General features: G+C 49.2%; 1 protein-coding gene across 1 annotated transcript in view; it reads right to left on the bottom strand.

Annotated features, from left to right (window-relative positions):
* Positions 1–18,255, bottom strand: part of ASTN2 (astrotactin 2) — a 354,170-nt gene that overhangs the window by 295,955 nt on the left and 39,960 nt on the right. Inside the window, exon 2 of the mRNA XM_055802618.1 lies at positions 1,729–1,916. Coding sequence (XP_055658593.1) covers positions 1,729–1,916 — 188 coding nt within the window. The remainder of the gene's footprint in view (positions 1–1,728; positions 1,917–18,255) is intronic.

The following is an 18,255-nucleotide window of genomic DNA, read 5'->3' as shown; positions in this document are numbered from 1 at the left end:
CACAGATGCTCCCATGCCATCGGCTTCAGTAAGATGCGGCAAAACCAATCTTAACCACTTAATCAGCACTGGAGTGCAGGAACATTTCTGCTGTGATATGCACAGTGATACCTCCAGCTCCAGCCCACCGGCATTGCTGCTCCTATGCTCTGAGGTGCCGCAAATGAAGGCTACGGGCAGGAATTTCTCAAAGAAAATTTCTCTCTCTGATGCAATCCATTACAATCATCACATTTTTTTATAAAGAACAGCTTCAGCTTCAGCAAGGTCTGAGGACCAAGACTGAATCTCTCCCCACTAAAGCTCACCTGCTTTTCAAGCAATCGCAGGAGTCACCAGGCTCCAGAGCCAGTATTGCCCTGCAGCCACGGGCCACTGCTTTGTGGCTCCGGTTTGCCAACAACAGCCAAGCAATCCCACACTCAGACCAGGGATTGAGCTTTCCGCACCCCAGACCTGCATTCTGCTGTCCTCATTCTTTGCTCTGTCTCTCCATTATTTTTTCAGGTTCATCTTCTAAGTGCACCAGTTTTACGTTCTTGCCCCGGGCCCCAATACTCCATCACACTGACATTTTTAGCAGGACATAAAAACATTCCCTAGCCAACCCAGTAAGCTGAAGTCCCCAATTTGTTTCCCTTCTGCCATCCTGCATCTTATCTTGCCTAACTGCCTTAATGCTAAGCCCTTCTCTGTGCTTACAGGCACCCACTGCCCAACCTATAGCCCCACTAGCAAGGGCTGAGACACTCAAAAAAACAGGTTTAAGTTGTAAAAGCCAACAGCTGCTTGTTCAAATGGAAGAAATAAAGGCTTCTGCAGCCTCTGCTCCTCCTGCCAAAACAAAGGACAGAACCCATGGAGATGACACACTGGTTCCAGGAGATGAATAAATCCACCTTTTGCAGAGGGTTGCTGCGATGGAACCCCCATTCCTATAAAAGATTTTCCTTGGGCAAATAGGTGACACAGGATCTACAAACCTAGCTTTGTTGTTTTTTTTTCTTTTATTGATGGGATCGTTTATCCCAATGGAGGAGTTAAGGGACAATATATTTAGTCCCATTTTACAGATGGGGCTCCAAAGCACAGAGGAATGATGGAACAGATCCAAATACATAGACAACTGCTTCAATAAGGCACTCAAGCACTTAAAAGGCAACAGAGCACATACATGATCTGTTAACAAAAGGTCACGCAACACCCGGGATGGGGATATTCAAAGCAATATGGAACATATTTATTTTTTTTTTTTAACTTTTAAGTCAGGTTTATCCTTTGCAAAAGAAGGATCATGCCTCAGCCCGTATTCACTCAATAGGTAAAACCCAGTTTCAGAAAGAAATGACCAAGTCCATGCCCAAAATCTTGCCTGTGCACATGTCCAAAGGCAAGAGCAAGGAGAAATACTCCGCTAACACCTCACCAGTAGCCAGCAGATGCAGGAGGAATCACAAGCTTCCTTGTCACCCTCCCAACAGCTTCTTCCCTACAGTCTGTTTTATTTAGTTTCATTTTCTTAAAAGAACAACTTTTTTTTTCTTTTTTTCCTGGCCCATTCAAACACATTTCTCCCTCTCTGGAGGCCCAACCAAGAAGGGACACAGACATTTGCAAACCAGGCTCATCACATTGCCCCTTAACACCACCCTCCCACCACGACCTGGCTGCTGTCCCACCCCAGAGAGTCTTCTGTGCCCTCTGATGCCATTGGCAGCTTTAACTCACCATGACTGAGATGTGAAGAATATGCATCTGCTCCTCCACTATCTCCGAAGGCTCCTGGAGTGTGGGGGGGGTGGCTCGGGAGAGCTGCTCGGCACTGCTCATGGAGACGTGGAAGTACAGGGTACCATTCTCCAGCCACTGCTGCTTCCAGTGCACCAGGGAAATGTCAGCCACTGTCCCCGACATCTCTGCAGGGACAAAGCACACAACTTGAGGATCAGTTTTCTCCACGATGCTAAAAGGCAGTATTCTTAGCAGTCCAGGAAATCAGGACTTTGGAGCCCTAGCACTAGTACTGCTTCTGATCTACAGGATGAGCTTGAGCACTGGTTTTTTTGGCCTCTGTCTGCTGTTTCCCCCACATATGAACAGTAATAGTTATCTTCCTTAATAAAAACCAAGGGGTACAAACTGCCTTGGGATTTCTAAACTAGAAAGGCAACAACTGTAAAAATAATATGTTGCACAAGGTTCCTTTAACCTCCTATAGCTCTCCCAGCAAACAGGCTAGAAGAAGCTCCTAGAGATCTGTAGCCAAGCCCAAGGGAGGTTTGCTGCTCGGCACAGGGTGGAGGAAGGATGCTTGGTGCCCAGCAAGCCAAAACACAGGCATTTGTACGTATTCTGCTGGTGTTTACAATGGAAAACTTCATCCAGGTTGCGAGGTAGCACTACAGCTGTGTTTAACAGGGACATCCCCAGCACACACTAATGAGCACTGGCAAGAAGAAATGACCACCGGGCTTGACAAATTCCTCTTGACCTTGGGGTCACATGCCTGTCAGTGGTCTTCTGCAGCCTTCTGTTAGTGTTACATCCCACCCAGTCCTGATTTATAGCATAAGCACCCTGGGAGCCCCGATTACAGCATCCCAGCACAAATATCCACTGTGGCAGCTTCCCCTGACTTAGGGCACCACATCGGACTAATTAGGAGCTTAGACACCCCAGGCACTCTGTAAGCGAAAGCCAGCCGAGATCCACAGCCCCAGCACAGCCAGAGCCAGCAGCTCCAAGCCTCAGCTGCAGCTCGTGCCTTGGCCAGGCAGCAGCAGACACAGGCAGCAGTGCTGACAGCTCCACAGCTGCCCATCAAGTCTTAAACGGATCTCTGCAAAGAATGGATTTGGCAGTTTGGCAGCCGAATCAAAACCGAAAAAAAAAAAAAAATACTAGCATAAAATGAGCCAAAATATTTCTCCTTCCACCACCTCTTTTTTTTGTGTTTGTTTTTCCATCTGAAATATAAGCAATGGGAAGAAAGTCAGGTCCTCTTAGTCACTGGGCCCACAGCTTCGGCAAACACTTGCTTTGTGAGAGACCCAAATTCAGTTCCCTCCTATCTGGGAAGAGCGAGCGGCTATAACAGAGCATGACCTGCTGTTTGCACAGTGTCTGCTCCAGAAAGGCCAACAGCACAAGTTTGGGTTTCCCTGGCACCATGGTGGGAACAGAGACAAGGTCCTCCTTCACAGCCTGGCCACAGAGGGTCAGTGGGGAGGACAGGGCTTGCTCCCCTGCGGGCAAAGCAGCCAGGCAACAGCAAGGGCATTGTGCATTTATTTTCCTGAACCCAGCTGAGCAAAAGCACATCCAGTTCCAGCTTCCAGTGGAGACGAAGCCCAGCTGAGGCTGTCCTGAGGAGTCACCCACAGCTTTCAGAATAAGATGCTTCAAGACACTTGGGTGCTGGCTCACGAGCAGCCATGCAAACTACAAGACCAGGCACTTCCACAGACCCACATCTCAACCCAGCAAAAAAACATGCCAATCCTTAAGGAACAATTTTTCTTACTCCCCAAATCAATACATTTCCCAGCAGCAAGCTCCTGGCTTTCCACCATGAATTAAAATGGAGCCAAGCACCCCCTGCTCACAGAGAAGTCCCCATCACACCCCTGGTCCTGCAGGATCTCCCCTCACTGCACAGCCCTGCTGACAGCAGGGACAAGGTTACACCAGCCAGCTCCCTGATTCAGCACCTCACTAATTACACTACTGACACACCTGAGCCAGCTGCCCTGTCACCTGAAGCTAATTGGAGGGCTGTGCTCATTATCTCTGCCCTCCCAAGCACAGTGCCAGTCATTATCCATATCTCTATGCACATCTGAGCAGTCAAAGAAGAAAAACTAAACAGCTCCTGACCATGAGTGGAATCCATGAAGAGCCCATGCTTGCACTTCGGAGGGAACACGTGAACTCCCTGTCACATCCCTGTCATTGCAATAAGGTTGCTCCTGATAATCCCTTCCCTCCTTTAATAGAAATAGCCATTTGCTGGAGCAAATCAGTAGCAAGAGGTGTTGCTTGCACTCCTTGCCCTGTAAATCAAGCCATCCCCATGGCTCATGCTGCAGGACAGCAGCCTGTGCAAGACCTGGGAATCTAATGAAATTAGCCTCTTTGGAGATGAGAGACACAAGACTAAAGCAGGCAGCTTAAAGTGGTAAAAGAAAGGACAAAATGAGAGGAATATCAGGGCTGTTTAATTGCAGTCATCTTCCTAGCAATACTTCAAGGGTCTGTACTGAAAAGCATCTCCTTGTCTAATTAAAATTGCAGCAAATGCTACTTTTAGGAGTAAAAGCACTAACTCAGCTTTGGGATAGATATCACAAGCTCTTCCGAAGAGGCAAACAGGCCATGGGAGACACAAGCATCGAGACACAGGCCTCTGGCTACGCAAAGCCATCTTAATTCTGTTCAGAGGGACCATCACCCGTAGGAGAGGATGATTTACAGTATCACACACACATCCCTGCAGCAACCCTTTCCAAAAGGGCTCAGGAAAGGGAGGTTATATCACCTAGACCACAGCACAGACTCGATGTGGGTGCTGCCAGGACCCCGCTGCTATGGTTCCCAAAGGCTACCTCACATTACAGAAGCAGGGAAAAAAACCTTCAGAGTCAAACTTTCTCCAATTTTTTTCCCTTGCGCACACATTTTTGCATGGGATGTTTAAAAGGATCACGGAGAACACTTCTGAGGAGTTCTGAGATATAGGCAATTTTTTGGATTTTAGCCTAGACTGAAGATAAGCCTGTTTCATTTTCAAAAGGTCTCTTCCAAAAGTAGAAACTTCAATTTAACATTCATTTCACAATTTTAAGCAAACGCAGCAGCAAGGCAATTTCTGACGAAAGTTGACTTGCCAAGCCTGGATATCATTTACTACACATTTATAAATACCTGTATCCTTTTCATCCCTGAAGCCCGTGTTGCAGGATACCTGACCACTACTACTCCCAGCACTGCTGGGACATCATGAGCCTCCAATCAGATTTGCTGCTCACAAAACAAGAAAAACAAACATAAAAATCCTGCCCTTTTCAAGCCCTGTTAGCTGCTGAACCGTTCGATATCCAAACACGGGGAAGTTTCTTGGCCTCGTGCACTTGACATGAATATTACACTGCCTGCGTTGCACTAGACACGCATTGTCACTCCACTATCTACACAGCAGTTACAGCAGCAATAGCCCGTCCATCAGAAAGGATGCAATAGTCTGCAGCAAGATTGCCTGTTATCAGAGCTTTCAAATACTTTTGGAACAAATCAAGGGCATTTCTGCACCAAAACAGAACGAGATACAGTTAAGGTATTAAATGGGCAGCAATGGAAAAGCATTTGTAGCCTATAGCTATTTAAAATCTTGGCATCTAGCAGATGGGGAATTCTCCACTGGGGCTTAAACACAGATTCATGGGTAAAACACTGAGTAAACCAGCCAAACAGACCACAAAACGTCTGCCACGCCATCTTCCTACCTGCTCACTGCACCCAACAGAGAACAGCAGAGAAGGGATGATGAGGGTCCTCTACACTTGCAGCAGCCAGCCAGGCCCCTTCTCCCCCCAACCAAGAGTTTAGCACTTCTCTGTCCCAGAGCAGAGGACCTGAGGAGCCTGTTCCCCCTGCAACAGGAGCAGAAATGTCTCCCCTGCAGCCTCACCTGGCTGTGGCCCCCAGCTCTTCACACCTGCTCTTCATCTCCCATCACGCAGCTCAGCTGAGCCCAATGACAGCACCTGCTGATGGTCTGCATTGAAGAAAGGGCATACAGAGCACTTTAGCCTTTTCTGCCCTTCCTCAAGCTCTGACTCTCATAAAACTACAATTTCCACATTTTCCTTGGAAATCAAACACACAATCCAAACAAAATGTTTCCGGGGGGTCAGACCCTGACCTGGGCTCATGCCCATCTGAAGGTCATCTGCCCAGGAGAAGGGTGAGGGCAGGGGACAGCAGCAAACACAGCAAGATCCCTTCAGACTGATTATCTAATTCCATTTTTCCCTTCCCTGTTGCTACAATCCTTACATATAAACATTTCATTGAAGTCTTCAACTCGTATTACAATCAAACTTAAAAGCAAAAGGGCCTAAATGCATTTGGTTGGGAACCAAGACGATTCCCATAAAAGCAGATTATGCTGACATGATGAATATAAAATGAAACAGCAGATATTAAAGTTGGAGGATTGTTACTCTATGCCTTCGGGCTCCTGGCCACCCTACCCACCTCCTCCTTCCTCTCCGTTCCCTCCTGCTACGTTTTACTGACAGCAGAGAGCTGGCAGAGATAGCCTTTTCACCTCTGCCTTCTCCAAGGCAGGCTGCCAGGCTCAAAATATTCACTTGGCTCCCCCCTGCCCCCCCCCCGACCTTATGCAATGCTTCAACATTCATCAGTTATGCGGGAGGTTGCAGCCCTGCCTTATCTGTCATGGCGTTTTACAAAGCCTGTTTTATATTTAATTGGCTTGTTCTTGCTAATCTACCATGATTATTGTATTTTTATTTAATTCTTGAAGGTCATTATTAAAATAAGCCATTTTGCTTGTGGCAGTTCATCCCTGCACAGTTCCACACCCCCGGATAACCAAACCCTCCTTGCGCTTCCCCTCCTCTCTGCTCCTCAGTGCTGCTCAGACCCTGGGACCTGCTGGACACTTCTACTATAAGAATCAAACCCTTGGCATGACGGGTGAGAAACCTGTGAGTAATTTCCAGTGCACAGATCCAGGCTCCTCCTGCCTTTTTCCTCCCCACCTGCTTCATCCCAGCAGGACCTGCACCCTGCAGCCAGACTTTCATCAGCTCACCTGCACAACCCATCATCTTAATCTGCTGGCAGAGGAAAAGCTGGAGATAGCAGACTCAGAAACACAATCCTGTCCTCCATAAAAAGCCAACACTGGTAACTGCATCGTCCTCTTCTTGCCCATGCGTCACCCCTAAGCCTGCAACCCCATTTCTCCTGCTATTAGTCCAGGGGCTCTTCTGAGTTAATGTTCTCCAGAGGCACCAACCTCTGTGAAGTGTTAGTTTATAGATTCTTCGGTGCTAGCTACCACTTATGCTAATAAACCAAATTTATGCAGAAAGTCATAAACAGAGAGCTCTCCCCAGTGCCCTTGCCAGCACAGGATTGCTCCCTGCGGAATAGATTATCACGCTCTGTGCAGACTAGCTCCAAAATGACTCTAGTAATGGGGCTTCCCCCATGCTCCCCAGGGGACTATTCTGCAGTCAAACAGGCCCTAACAGTTCTAAGGGTTTGGGTCTTTTGGTGGCAACGTGGTGGGGTTTTTTTATCCCAATCATTAGCACAGGGTTTTTTTGGTTTTGTTTCCCCCCCCCCCCCCCCCCCCTTCCCCTCTGCTCATTTTTTTAACATTTTCCTTGCCTTCTACATCTACTCCCTGCTCCTCTGGCAGTACTCCCCAGGGCAACACACAAACGCAGCTGCAGATCGTAAAAAGTAACAGAGAAGCTCAGAAGTTTAAGAAGGGGGAAAAAAAGATTACAAGCTCCCTCTGATCATCTTTTTTTCAAAGCCTCTGTCTGTGAGGAGCACAGTGCTGCACCTGCAGGGCACTTCAGGGGTGGCTTCAGCACTGTGCATGTCTGCTGGGACACGGTGCATGTCTGGGGGTGGTGCTGCATGGAGGAGGCGTCAGGGAGCTTCGGTCTTGGGGTGGTCCAGGGGGCACACCACCAACATTGTGGGAAGGCTCGGGCTCTCTCTCTGCATCTCATTTGCTCTGCCAGCAGCATCGTTATCTGATGTTGGATGGGAAAAAAGGGATTTACAGTAAAGTAGGTTTGGCTGGTTTTAGGTTTTGCTCAAACTACCTGGAAGAAGAAGAACAAGAAGCCAGACTTTGGGCATGCTCCTGGGACCCGCCACCTCAAAGACTGCATAAATGTGGTAAGAGCTAAAGTGCCACCAATGGGTCCCTGACAATCAGAGCAACACGACTGAAGGTGAGGAAAGATCCCAAGCTCAGCAAGAACCCAAAAGATGAGAAAGCCTCCTCAGTTCTGATGGAGACCCTGCCTCTCCCCATGGCCAGGCTGGAGAGGTACAGGGGCAGAGCATCCCCGCCGTGCTCCCAGGAGAACGGGTGCTCACCAGGGATGGCACAGCCAGCACCACCTCACAGATCATCCACACTGCCAAAGGCAGGTGACAGAGACAGCACTAGCACCACTGCTGCCCTGTCACTGCTGCGAGCAGACGACATGCCTCCATGCAGCCTCAGGACGTCGACCTTCAGACGCAGCTAGCACACAGCCCTGTCCCACGCTGCTGCTATGGCGTCACGGGTACAGAAAGCTGTGACCAGGTGTGGTTCCTATGTTCATGATGCCCTGGCCAACAACCCTTCCCACAGACATTTTAGAAAATGCTGGGAAGGGCTTTGCACAGACTCTGCCCTGTGCAGGAGTGACTCCCAGGCTGAGCTTGCCAATGCTTTTGGCAACAGTGATGAGCCACAAAGCACCTCAGCAACTCTTCCCTCATGAACACCAGCACCACTGGTTTCTTGAAGAGCTGGAAGACTACCATGTACATCTCAGCTTGTGAGCTTGAAGGTTTACACCCATTTACTGGTAAAATGCTCCCTGCAGGCTGCAGTCTGGTAGAAACAAGGTTTGTGGGTATGCCTGCACACACAAAGCAGAGGTACCTGGCATCCCTTCAGCTGATGCTCTTCCCAAGCCCATTCACTTTTGCAGAAAAAGGGATTGTCATCCTGCATGTGGCACAAAGCAGGACACACAGAGCCCATGGTGGCCGAGAGGGATGTAAGGGAATACATGCACTGAGTTGATAAATTCAGCCACCAGCACATGAAATCAGACAGTGAGTCCCAACTCAGGAATGGCTTTCCTTGCTGCCATCACGTTTCATCATCGAGCTATTGAGCCATGCCACTGTACCGGCTGTCCCAAGGGTGGTCCACAGCATCTGCCCAGATTCAGCAGGCACCAATGCCAGCCCTTACATCTCCCTGCCTGACCCTCCGATGGCTTCAGCAATTCTGGGGCAGCTGTTTGCCATGAGCTGGTGTTACACTTGTGGGACCAGTGATGGTACTGGATTTGATCCAGTGAATGTCAGGAACAGTGAACTCAGCCAGGACATTTGGATTCTTCCCCTCCTCCCACCAACCTTATTCATAAACATGGGATTTGTGGGGTTTTTTAAAGACTATTTTAGATAGATGTAATTATTGTGAAATACAGCAAGAGGTCAGCAGACTGCATCATCACACAGATGGTCCATGAGATGAGACAGGGTGAGCACAGTGGACAGCATCAGCCCCTTGCATGGCTCAGCCCCTGGAAACACTTCGAGACAACCCGAGGATTGAGCTGCTCCAATACAGCTCCCACTCCTGGCTCTGGAGCCCTCTGCACCATTCTCCACATCCCTTCGGCCCTTCTAATCACAGGCTTTAGGGTCCCTGTATGCGTCAGTGAGCAGATATCGATCTGCCCGCACTGCTTACAGATCATAATCTGGCTTCACGAACCCTAAAGAAACTCAGCACACGCTCCACATTCTTACAGCTGCTTTGATTGCAATTCAGTCTCTAGTACATTACCCTTATTTCTAATGCCAGGGCTTCAGTGTGGCGCCTCAGGCACTCTAAAATTATTACAGGGCCCTTTTGACTTTCAATTCCCTTCCATTCAATTCCATTTTTATTTGTCAGCAGAGACTCCCATTGACCAGCGGTGGAAGCCAACAGCACGCAGGCAGACAGCGCTACTGCATGTTAAGCCAGTCCTATAGAAATTACTCACACGCAGCTCAACACGACAGGTCATCTCAGTTTGAATGAGAAATGCTGGGTCTGGAAAAGCAGGTGGCAGAGCACTCCTGGGTGCAGCTTTCTCAGAGAGATGGGACAGGCAGGCTCGGAGCAGCACTGGGGGTGCTCAGCCGCAGTCCCTTGACAGTGTCATCCACTTGGCTGATGCAGCCATAATTTAAAAAAAAAAATGGCAAGCAACTTTAAATATCAGAGCCCCTCTTGCGCATCCTGCAGAGGTGGCTTGCAAGAGGGATGGGTGTGAACATGGTACCTTGATGCACAGGTTTTGTTTAGCAGCCCTCTCTCCTACCCTAATGCCCACCCCTGAGGCAAGGCACAGGAGTTTGCTTCGGAGGTGCTTTGGGGTTTTACTGAAAAGCTCAAGTTTTGCCACTTCTCTGGAGCCTCCTGGCTCGCCCAAGAGAGACACAGGGTTCACTTGTGAGAGAGCACCTGAAGGTGTGAGGAAGAAGGAAGAGCTGAGTCTTTCCTCTTGTCACAGGAGAAAGAGCTGCTGGTCCATGAAAGGTGCTGCTGTAGAGATGCGTGAGGAAAGCTGTGAAAGTTTTCTGTTCCCCACTTACTCCAGATCCTCAAAACCAACAAGAGATAGACCTGATAAATAGAGGGGAAAGAAGTGTATCTGAAAGGCACAAGCACCAGTTTTTGATGGTCCAACTATTAATCCCTGTTAAGGAATTCAGTGTCTTTGATGAGGAAGCTTTTCTGCCGGCAATGGGCACACAACACTGCCGGACCTGGCCCATCGCTGTTTTAAGGATGGATTAAATGTGACAGGTTTTTATGAAGACAGTAGGGATGTCCTGCCTCAGAAAATTCAGCTATGAGCAGTGGATCAGCAGCTCAGCTGCATCAGGGCAGTAGCTCTACTCAGCCCTGAGCCCTGCAGGGACCAGGTCTGCCCTGCTCCACCTGCACCCCCTGCCACACAGGACATCTTTCCATCACTGCCCCAGCCCCACACGTGACTCCAGCATGTCTGAAAACCCCAGCTTGGCTCCTGCAGGACCACAAAAAGCCTTAGAGAGTCTGTTAGAGTCTGTTCCCACCTCACATCCAGGGGAACCACCTTTGGAAGCCTTCACTAGGCACTTGGACAATAAAAAAAACCCACCTATTTAATCCTCAAGCCCAGGCACAGCACAGCTAAGGTGAGATGCTGGTGTTTGGAGTGCCGTCACCCACCACTACAGATCACTGCCTGCATGGTGACATGGGAGCTTTGCTTGGAGCCTGAATGGATCTGAAGTGTCTAATGACACAACCAGAGGCTACCGAGCAAGAGCTGCTGTGTGCGATAACCACTCGCTTGATTTTTCACAGCAGCTGAGACAGCCGTGCGGGCAGGCAGGGCACGGGCATGGCACTGCCATCGCCCGCAGCGGCAGCACGCGGTCCCCGAGTAGGCAGCAAATGCTGGCACATGGAGATGGGGCCGGATGGGTTCTGTCAATGTTTTAACCCAAGTTCCACAGCAAAAGAGAGAAGGTGCTCAGCCAGCCCCAGCTTGCCTGCATCCCCCTCCTGCTTTCTTTTCCTTGACACAGGCATTTGCCAGTGAGGCTGGGGTGTGGATGCTTTTTTCCAGGACAGCCAGCAGTACCTCAAACACAGACACCCTGGCAGCAGAGCAGCCCCAGGAGTCATTATGGCTCTAGATAAGGCTCGTGCAAAGACAAAACATTCAATTTTTTTTTAAAACCACCCCTACAGCCTCTTCCCTGTGCAGGTGGCAGTGGCAACTGCGACTTTTCCTTTAACTCCTGAGTTTCAGCAGGAGTTGAGGGCTGGGAGCGGAACAGGGCAGAGGGCTGCCCAGCACAGCAGGGTGGGCAATGAGGGGCAGCGGAGCACTGTCACACAGGCAAAGGCACAGGCCAGCAGCCGCGACCGTGCTTCTCTTTCCTGCAAGCTGTGGCAGAAGGGCAACGTGACCTATCCAGGTGACTTGAAGAGCATTGCAAAGCCAGGCAGACTTCACAACAAAGCAGAGCGCTATGTTCATTTTACAGCATCTGCCGCTCTGCACAGCGTATGCCAGGGAGTGAGTGAACGGTGCTGGCCTCGAGGGGTGAGCATTGCTCAGAGCTTGATTAAAACTAGCCAAGTGCTTTATAACCTCTATGCATTTTTAAATGTCTCTCTTTGGGAAACATACCTCTTAAAATTATAAGGTAGTTTGATAGCTCAGGGCACTGCTCAAACTGTGAAGCAAAGTAATGTTTTTAGAATGGTTCCTCCACAGACCTCCCCTCCCAATAACCTCTTGAGCACTGGGGGGGTCCCAGCAGAAACTCCCCATGTGCTGTGGTGGGATGGGCAGAGGAGGACAAGAAGGACAGAGGAGATCTTGCTGCTTTCTAGAGAGACATACACTAGGACAGTTCCACCTGCTGAGAGGTGGATGCCCTTTCCCAAGGAGAAAGAGCCAGCAGTGTAAAGGAGAGGAGCCGGCTGGGCATTTTCAGGCAAAAAGCAGGTAGTGGATAACTTGAACTCTTCAGCCCATGTGTCACCTGCAACACCAGGTGGGTGCATCCAAAGCCAAGTAGCCCACAAGTTCTGGGCATAGCCTTGCCCAGAAAGGTAAAAATATTAGCTACCAGGAATGAACATCTGCTGGAGCCCGTCCACGTGCATGACAGGGCTCCCACACTAACAAAGTCCCTTCCCTTGCTGTCAAGGCAGACATCCACAGTGGTTATAAAGGATTAAGGATCTCACCTCTTCTCTGGGAGAGGCTTTTGAGTGCTTGCTCCTTGGAAGGCCTCCAGTCCCCCAGAGACAAGGTACCACGCAAGTATCCAGCTTCTGCCTTAGCTTACTCACAAACCCCAGATTCAGCTCTTGCTTATAGAAATGAGTTCTTGCAACCTCACAGAAAACTCACTTCTCTCTAAGGATATTACAGCTTAACCCAGGAGCAACCTTGCATGTTTATCTACCCCAGCACCCAGAGGGATGCCATCGGCCCCGGACACACTGACAGGGTCCCATTGCCCAAGCACAACCAGGTTTCTGCAGCAAAGAAGCACAGCAAGGGCTATCTATGCAAGAGCAGCCTGTTGCTCCCCGAGGATGCCATCCCAGGGTGCCAGACTCCCCCTGAGCAGGACAGACCACCCAGGCTGCCTCAGCCCTGGAGCGAAGGGCTGCAGTGGGAGGCTGCAAGCCATCAGACTGCCAAAAGCAAAAGAGTTTACTGAGACAGAGCTGTGAAAATCCTCACGTCTGTCTGGACTGACTCACACTGAAATGAACTGGACTCTAAGCAGCTGATCTAAGAGCACAGAGAAGTTGCTGGAGGGCTCAGAAAGTGGCATCGTAAGATGAGGAGACATTAAATTCCAAAATAATAAAAGTAACCAAATTTATTGAGGCTTCTCAGAGCCTGTGGGCAAAATAATTTTTCCTCATTTAAAAGTGAGTAAGGCAAAAGAGAAGCTAAGCAATTTGTCAGAGATTAGAAGTGATGAAGTGGCAGAGACCGAAGCCTGGAGCAGCCATGTCCTCACAAACATGATCACCACCCAGCCTGGCGCAAGCAGGGTCCTTTCTCACTCGACCAGGTGTCCTAGCCATGCCTTGCAACAAGTGCTTCGCCTGCTGTAATAAGGGAGCAATCCTGGGTTGCTAGAAAGCCCTGCTGGGGGTAGCCAGGCCATCATAACACCCCCGTCACCATGTGGGGGGTGCCAGCCCTTTCTGAGGGTCGGGGAAATGCCTGTGATGGTGCCAGGGTGTGACAGCACAGGCAGGTCTCCAGCCACTGTGCTTGCCCAGAAGTTCCTCCAGCTCTGGAGGTAGCTTGAGCCCACTGGTGCCACATCTCTCCAAACAGGCAGAGCAGGGCCAGCTTTGCTGTCACTGCAGCCCTAACCCAGCTTTGCACAACCTTTGACAACTCACCATCAACACACACCACCCCAAACGGTCCCACTCCTATCCCAGCCAGGTCACCTAGCATTCCCCATCACTGGAAATGCTTCATGAGGCTCTTCCTGTCCCCCATCCTTCTCTCCCATCACTAACAACAAGCCTATCGCCCCATTCCACCCCTTTGTCCTTATTTTCCCCTTCCCATCAAATTCAGATCTCTTGCCATCCTCTACTCCATGAGGAAAGGCTAATCCATGTCCCCAGTAACAGCAGACCTGGTGCTCCCATCATTAGGTCCAAAACCAACATGGTTTCATGGTTGTATCCCCATTTGCTGTCCTAACAGAGTTCTGGGGAAAGCTGTGCAGCAGCTGCCCAAAACCAGGCCACCTAAACAGATAGAGGCATGGAGCATTTCCACCCCTGATCTGCATACACAAAGGTCATGGGAAAGAGGCAGAGGAGGATGAATCCTTGCAGCCTCACTAGAGGGAAAGAAACTGTTTCTGCAAATAATAATTGATTTCTAAATTTATCCCCTAATTAAATAGGTTCCCTGGATGAATCTGCATGCAAGCTGCAAGGTGATGATTTAGTGCCTGGCTTCCTAGAGGAACGCATCAACACATGTTTGCAAATTGTCTCTCTCCCAGATTCAAAGGCAGGGTGATCACCTCTCCACACCAGCACACCCAGAGCAGACGGGCCCCTCCTGCCACCTGGAGCTTTCAGCAAGCCAAGCCAAGCCAAGCTTTCCTCTGCGCCGGATTTATCAGAGCCGTATGCAGGGGAGAAGGACATATCCACTCGTCCCTGTGCTCCAGCCCACCAGGGCCTCACCTGTGGTCCAGCACAGGGGACCCATCATGACCAGAGCATGCAACTCACACCCTGCCTAAGCCGGCAGCCAGCCAGAGGATTTTTTTGCAGGCAGCAGCTGTAAAACTATGGCAAAACTAGAAATGAGCTGCCTAAACTCAGCACGTAGAAACAGCAAGAATGAGAAACATTATCTCCAAAACATGCACTTGCTTCCTACATCAATTCCACGGCTGTTCCTGTCTAGTCGCTTTGACTTTTTCCTACAGACACCATCAGCTAATAAAACCCCAAGAGACGGATCCTGGGATAAAACCAGGCTACAAGCTCTGCAAAAATTAAACACATTTATCACTCTTCTGTGGAGAGCTCCTTTTGGAAACCAGAGCGCCCTGATACTCTCAGACAAGCATCAAAGGACTTTGGACGTGAGAAGTCCACGTTAACTTGGAAAGGCGATGGTGCCGAGCAGCCCCGCTGCATTAAGGCCCATGCTAATTAGCTCCTGCTGCCCGGGACTGTAAGCATGGGGCCTATAGCCTGTCCATACCCAGTGCTAGCTCAAAGCTCTTCCCTCCCATAAAGAGAGGCACTTACCTGCCTTTCCACACCATCTTCTGCCTGTCAGCAGCAGCAACACCTTTCATCTCCTCCCCATCACTCCCTGCCAACTTTCCACCACCCAAGATCATTTGTGCACCAGCCATACAGGTCTGCCTTCCTTCAGGGCTCCAGCCCTTCACAGTGTTGAGGCTTTGGGATCTACAGATATAGATCATCTCTCCTGATGCCCCACACGCTGGGGTTCCTGCTCCTGGCACATGGTGCTTGCAAGGCTGAGCCATAAATGCAGCCTGGAGATCCTTCATGGTGCCCATCTCTACCACACTGGGCAGACACTGAGAATCCCTCCATTCAACCTTTGACTCTGATACACGCCCCAGAGACATTCATGAATTCAGATATTTATGGATCTACCTGGCCCTGGTGGGGCTTCTGGAAGAGGCGCAGCCTGCATGTCCAAATCGCACCACACTGAAAACAAACGAACATAACAGCTGCTCCTGTGGAGATCTAAGGAGGCTCTCCTGAGGCTTTGAACCTTATCCTGGTCTGTGGTGGGAAAAAAAGACCACTTGGAAGTTTCCCCATGAGGGAGAAGGGAAAATAACCTCTCCATCTATCCCTCCCAGAAACAGTGCAATGAAAGGGTGAAAGACAAGCATCAGGCACAGCCCAGCCAAGACCACGGACATTTACTGTCCCAGGGTGACTATAGCACATGTGGACACCTAGCCGGTCACGTGCTCTTCTTTGAAGAAATGCCAAAAGATGGGATTTTCCCTCCTCCTTCCCCCAGAAAACATTCAAAACTGAAGCTTCTCCATGGTATTTTGGATTTCTGAACGCTTCTCGATGAAAACTGTCTTGTTAAGTGAGTTCTCAATCAAAACATCACTACTGCAGACGGAGCTGGGGCCCTAACCTACTTCTGCACTCAAAAATGAAAAATCCATTAGGTGGCTAAATACTTTAGGAACAGTGTCCCTTCATCTCCCTGCTTTGGTTCTCCGTCTGTAACAAAGCATCATCCTTTATAAATTGCCTCTGAGAGCCTCAGATCTCTTCTAAAAGAAAACAGTATTATTCACAGGATGGGAAAGAGATGCAAGAAAGCTAATTAGTCCTCGTACAGAGGAGTTTGCAATAGACAGCATTTAAATGAAGCCTGATTTTTGGATCACAGGGCTAAAAATTTCGCGTTGCGTCACTGGCTTTCTCTTCCAGAGGTGCCTTTTTTGCTCACCTTGAGCATTTTTAAAGGCAAAGAAAATTCCTTTAGGTACCAAAGCAAATTCATAATCTAGCTCTCCACCACTTACCAACTTGAGCGTATTAAAACTCCGTTAAAAGCAGAGCAAGATGAGTCCTTGAGGCCCTGTTCCCCAAGGATGTGTGCACATAAAGCAAGGAAAATGTGTGGTTATTAGAGTTTAGCTTTATTGTTTTCATAAAACACACTGAAGATTGTGTTTATGATTCTGGAGAAAATAAACCCCTCTCTCCAATTGTTAAAATAATGAACACAAGATACTCCAGTGACTTCTAAACAATCAAACACTTTGGACTTGCACAGCACCCTCTACTCAGATTTTAGAAAAGTCTGTACAAGAATGAAAATAAGCCTGGATGGGTGGGGGATAAATTCAGCATCTCACCTGATAGCCAAAGGAAGCAGAATAGTTTATACAATTACCACATGAGGCCAAGTTACACGGATGGGAAGGGAGCTGTTCAAAACACCACAAAGTTGCTTAAGAGCTGGTTTGGCTCATTTGCCATAACACGCCAGCTTCTGAATGATCAATTCCCATTTGAAAGCCATACTTGAGCATGAGAATCATTTAAACACACTCAAAACCAAACAAAAAAGGAAAATCTCAGCCAGCACCTTCACTCTGGCCCTTGCACAGGTCACTCACAGAGCCTTCTCCCACAGAACGTTCACACCTTCAAAGGGCTTTTGCCTGCCCTATGTCCCTACCACTCCGAAGGGCTTCTGCATCTGGCCACAAGAAGACATTTGTGTCCACCACTGCATCCAGTCAAACAGCATTGCCCAAGGAACCACCCAACAGCCTCCATCACTGCTGCTCCTCTACCTCCAGCCTGGAGGAAGGACAAACCAAAGGGGTTTTCCCCCTCCTTTAAATATTACAACGGCTATGTGAGGTTATGAATTATTGAACGGAGCTGTCTCTTCAGTTTAGCACAATGATGATGGAAAGGAAATGTGGACCACAGAGGAGCCACGTCCTCAGCATGGGAGCAGGACAAGCGAGCCAAGGGGCATGACCAAGTGGGATCCTTAACCAACTGCTTAGTGTCTCTGTCCATCCATCATAGCCTGACACCAGCCTGGCACCACTCACACTGTGGGGATCGAATTCATCTTGGAAGAAGCCAAGGGAAATACATCTTCCACAGCAATGGCCTGGGAAGGGCGGGAAGCTCTTCAGACAGGTGAGCCCCTCCATATCCCTGCACCGCTACTTGAAACCCTGGGCTGAACCAGGACCTGAGACCCTCTTGGCCATGTCCGACAGTTAACCTGGACAGGCTGACCTGGCAGAAGCACGTCTTGTTTGGAGCTCCAGCACAAGGGAACAGGCTGGGGGTAGGGATGGAAAAAGCCAACAAGGACAGAGATACTGAGAATGTGGTGGCAGAGTCTAGCCTTCAGATAGTTTTGCAGACAGTTTCTGGAAGGTATTACTGCCAGCTCTAAACCAACCTATTAGTATAAGCCTTTGGGGCTTGTAATAAAAATCAAGATGTTTTTTTCCCAGAGAGAGGTTAGATGGAAGATGTCTGAAAATTAAAGCAGCAGACTAAAAAAAGATTTCAATTCCATCCCTCCCTTTGCGTACATTTACTCGCAAGCTCCTTGGAGACAGAGGTCAGCTCCGGAGCAGTGGTGCCCCAGCTGCATTCATCTGCAGGACCGGCAGAGCATGCAACAGCACTTTCTGCTTCTCAGACCCACCTTGCTGATTAACTGCATCATTCCAAGAATCCAAAATAAACCAATTTCAAAGAAACACCAGATTTGATACACACAGCCAGATCTTCAAGTTGAGGCAGCACTGAGCGTCCAAACTGACAGTCTCTAAGCATCCTGACCCAGCAAT

This window comes from Falco peregrinus, chromosome 1 (assembly GCF_023634155.1).
Source record: "Falco peregrinus isolate bFalPer1 chromosome 1, bFalPer1.pri, whole genome shotgun sequence".
NCBI classification, from domain to species: Eukaryota; Metazoa; Chordata; class Aves; order Falconiformes; family Falconidae; genus Falco; species Falco peregrinus.
Note: the sequence above shows the minus strand (reverse complement) of the source record. Positions and strands in the feature narration are given on the sequence as shown.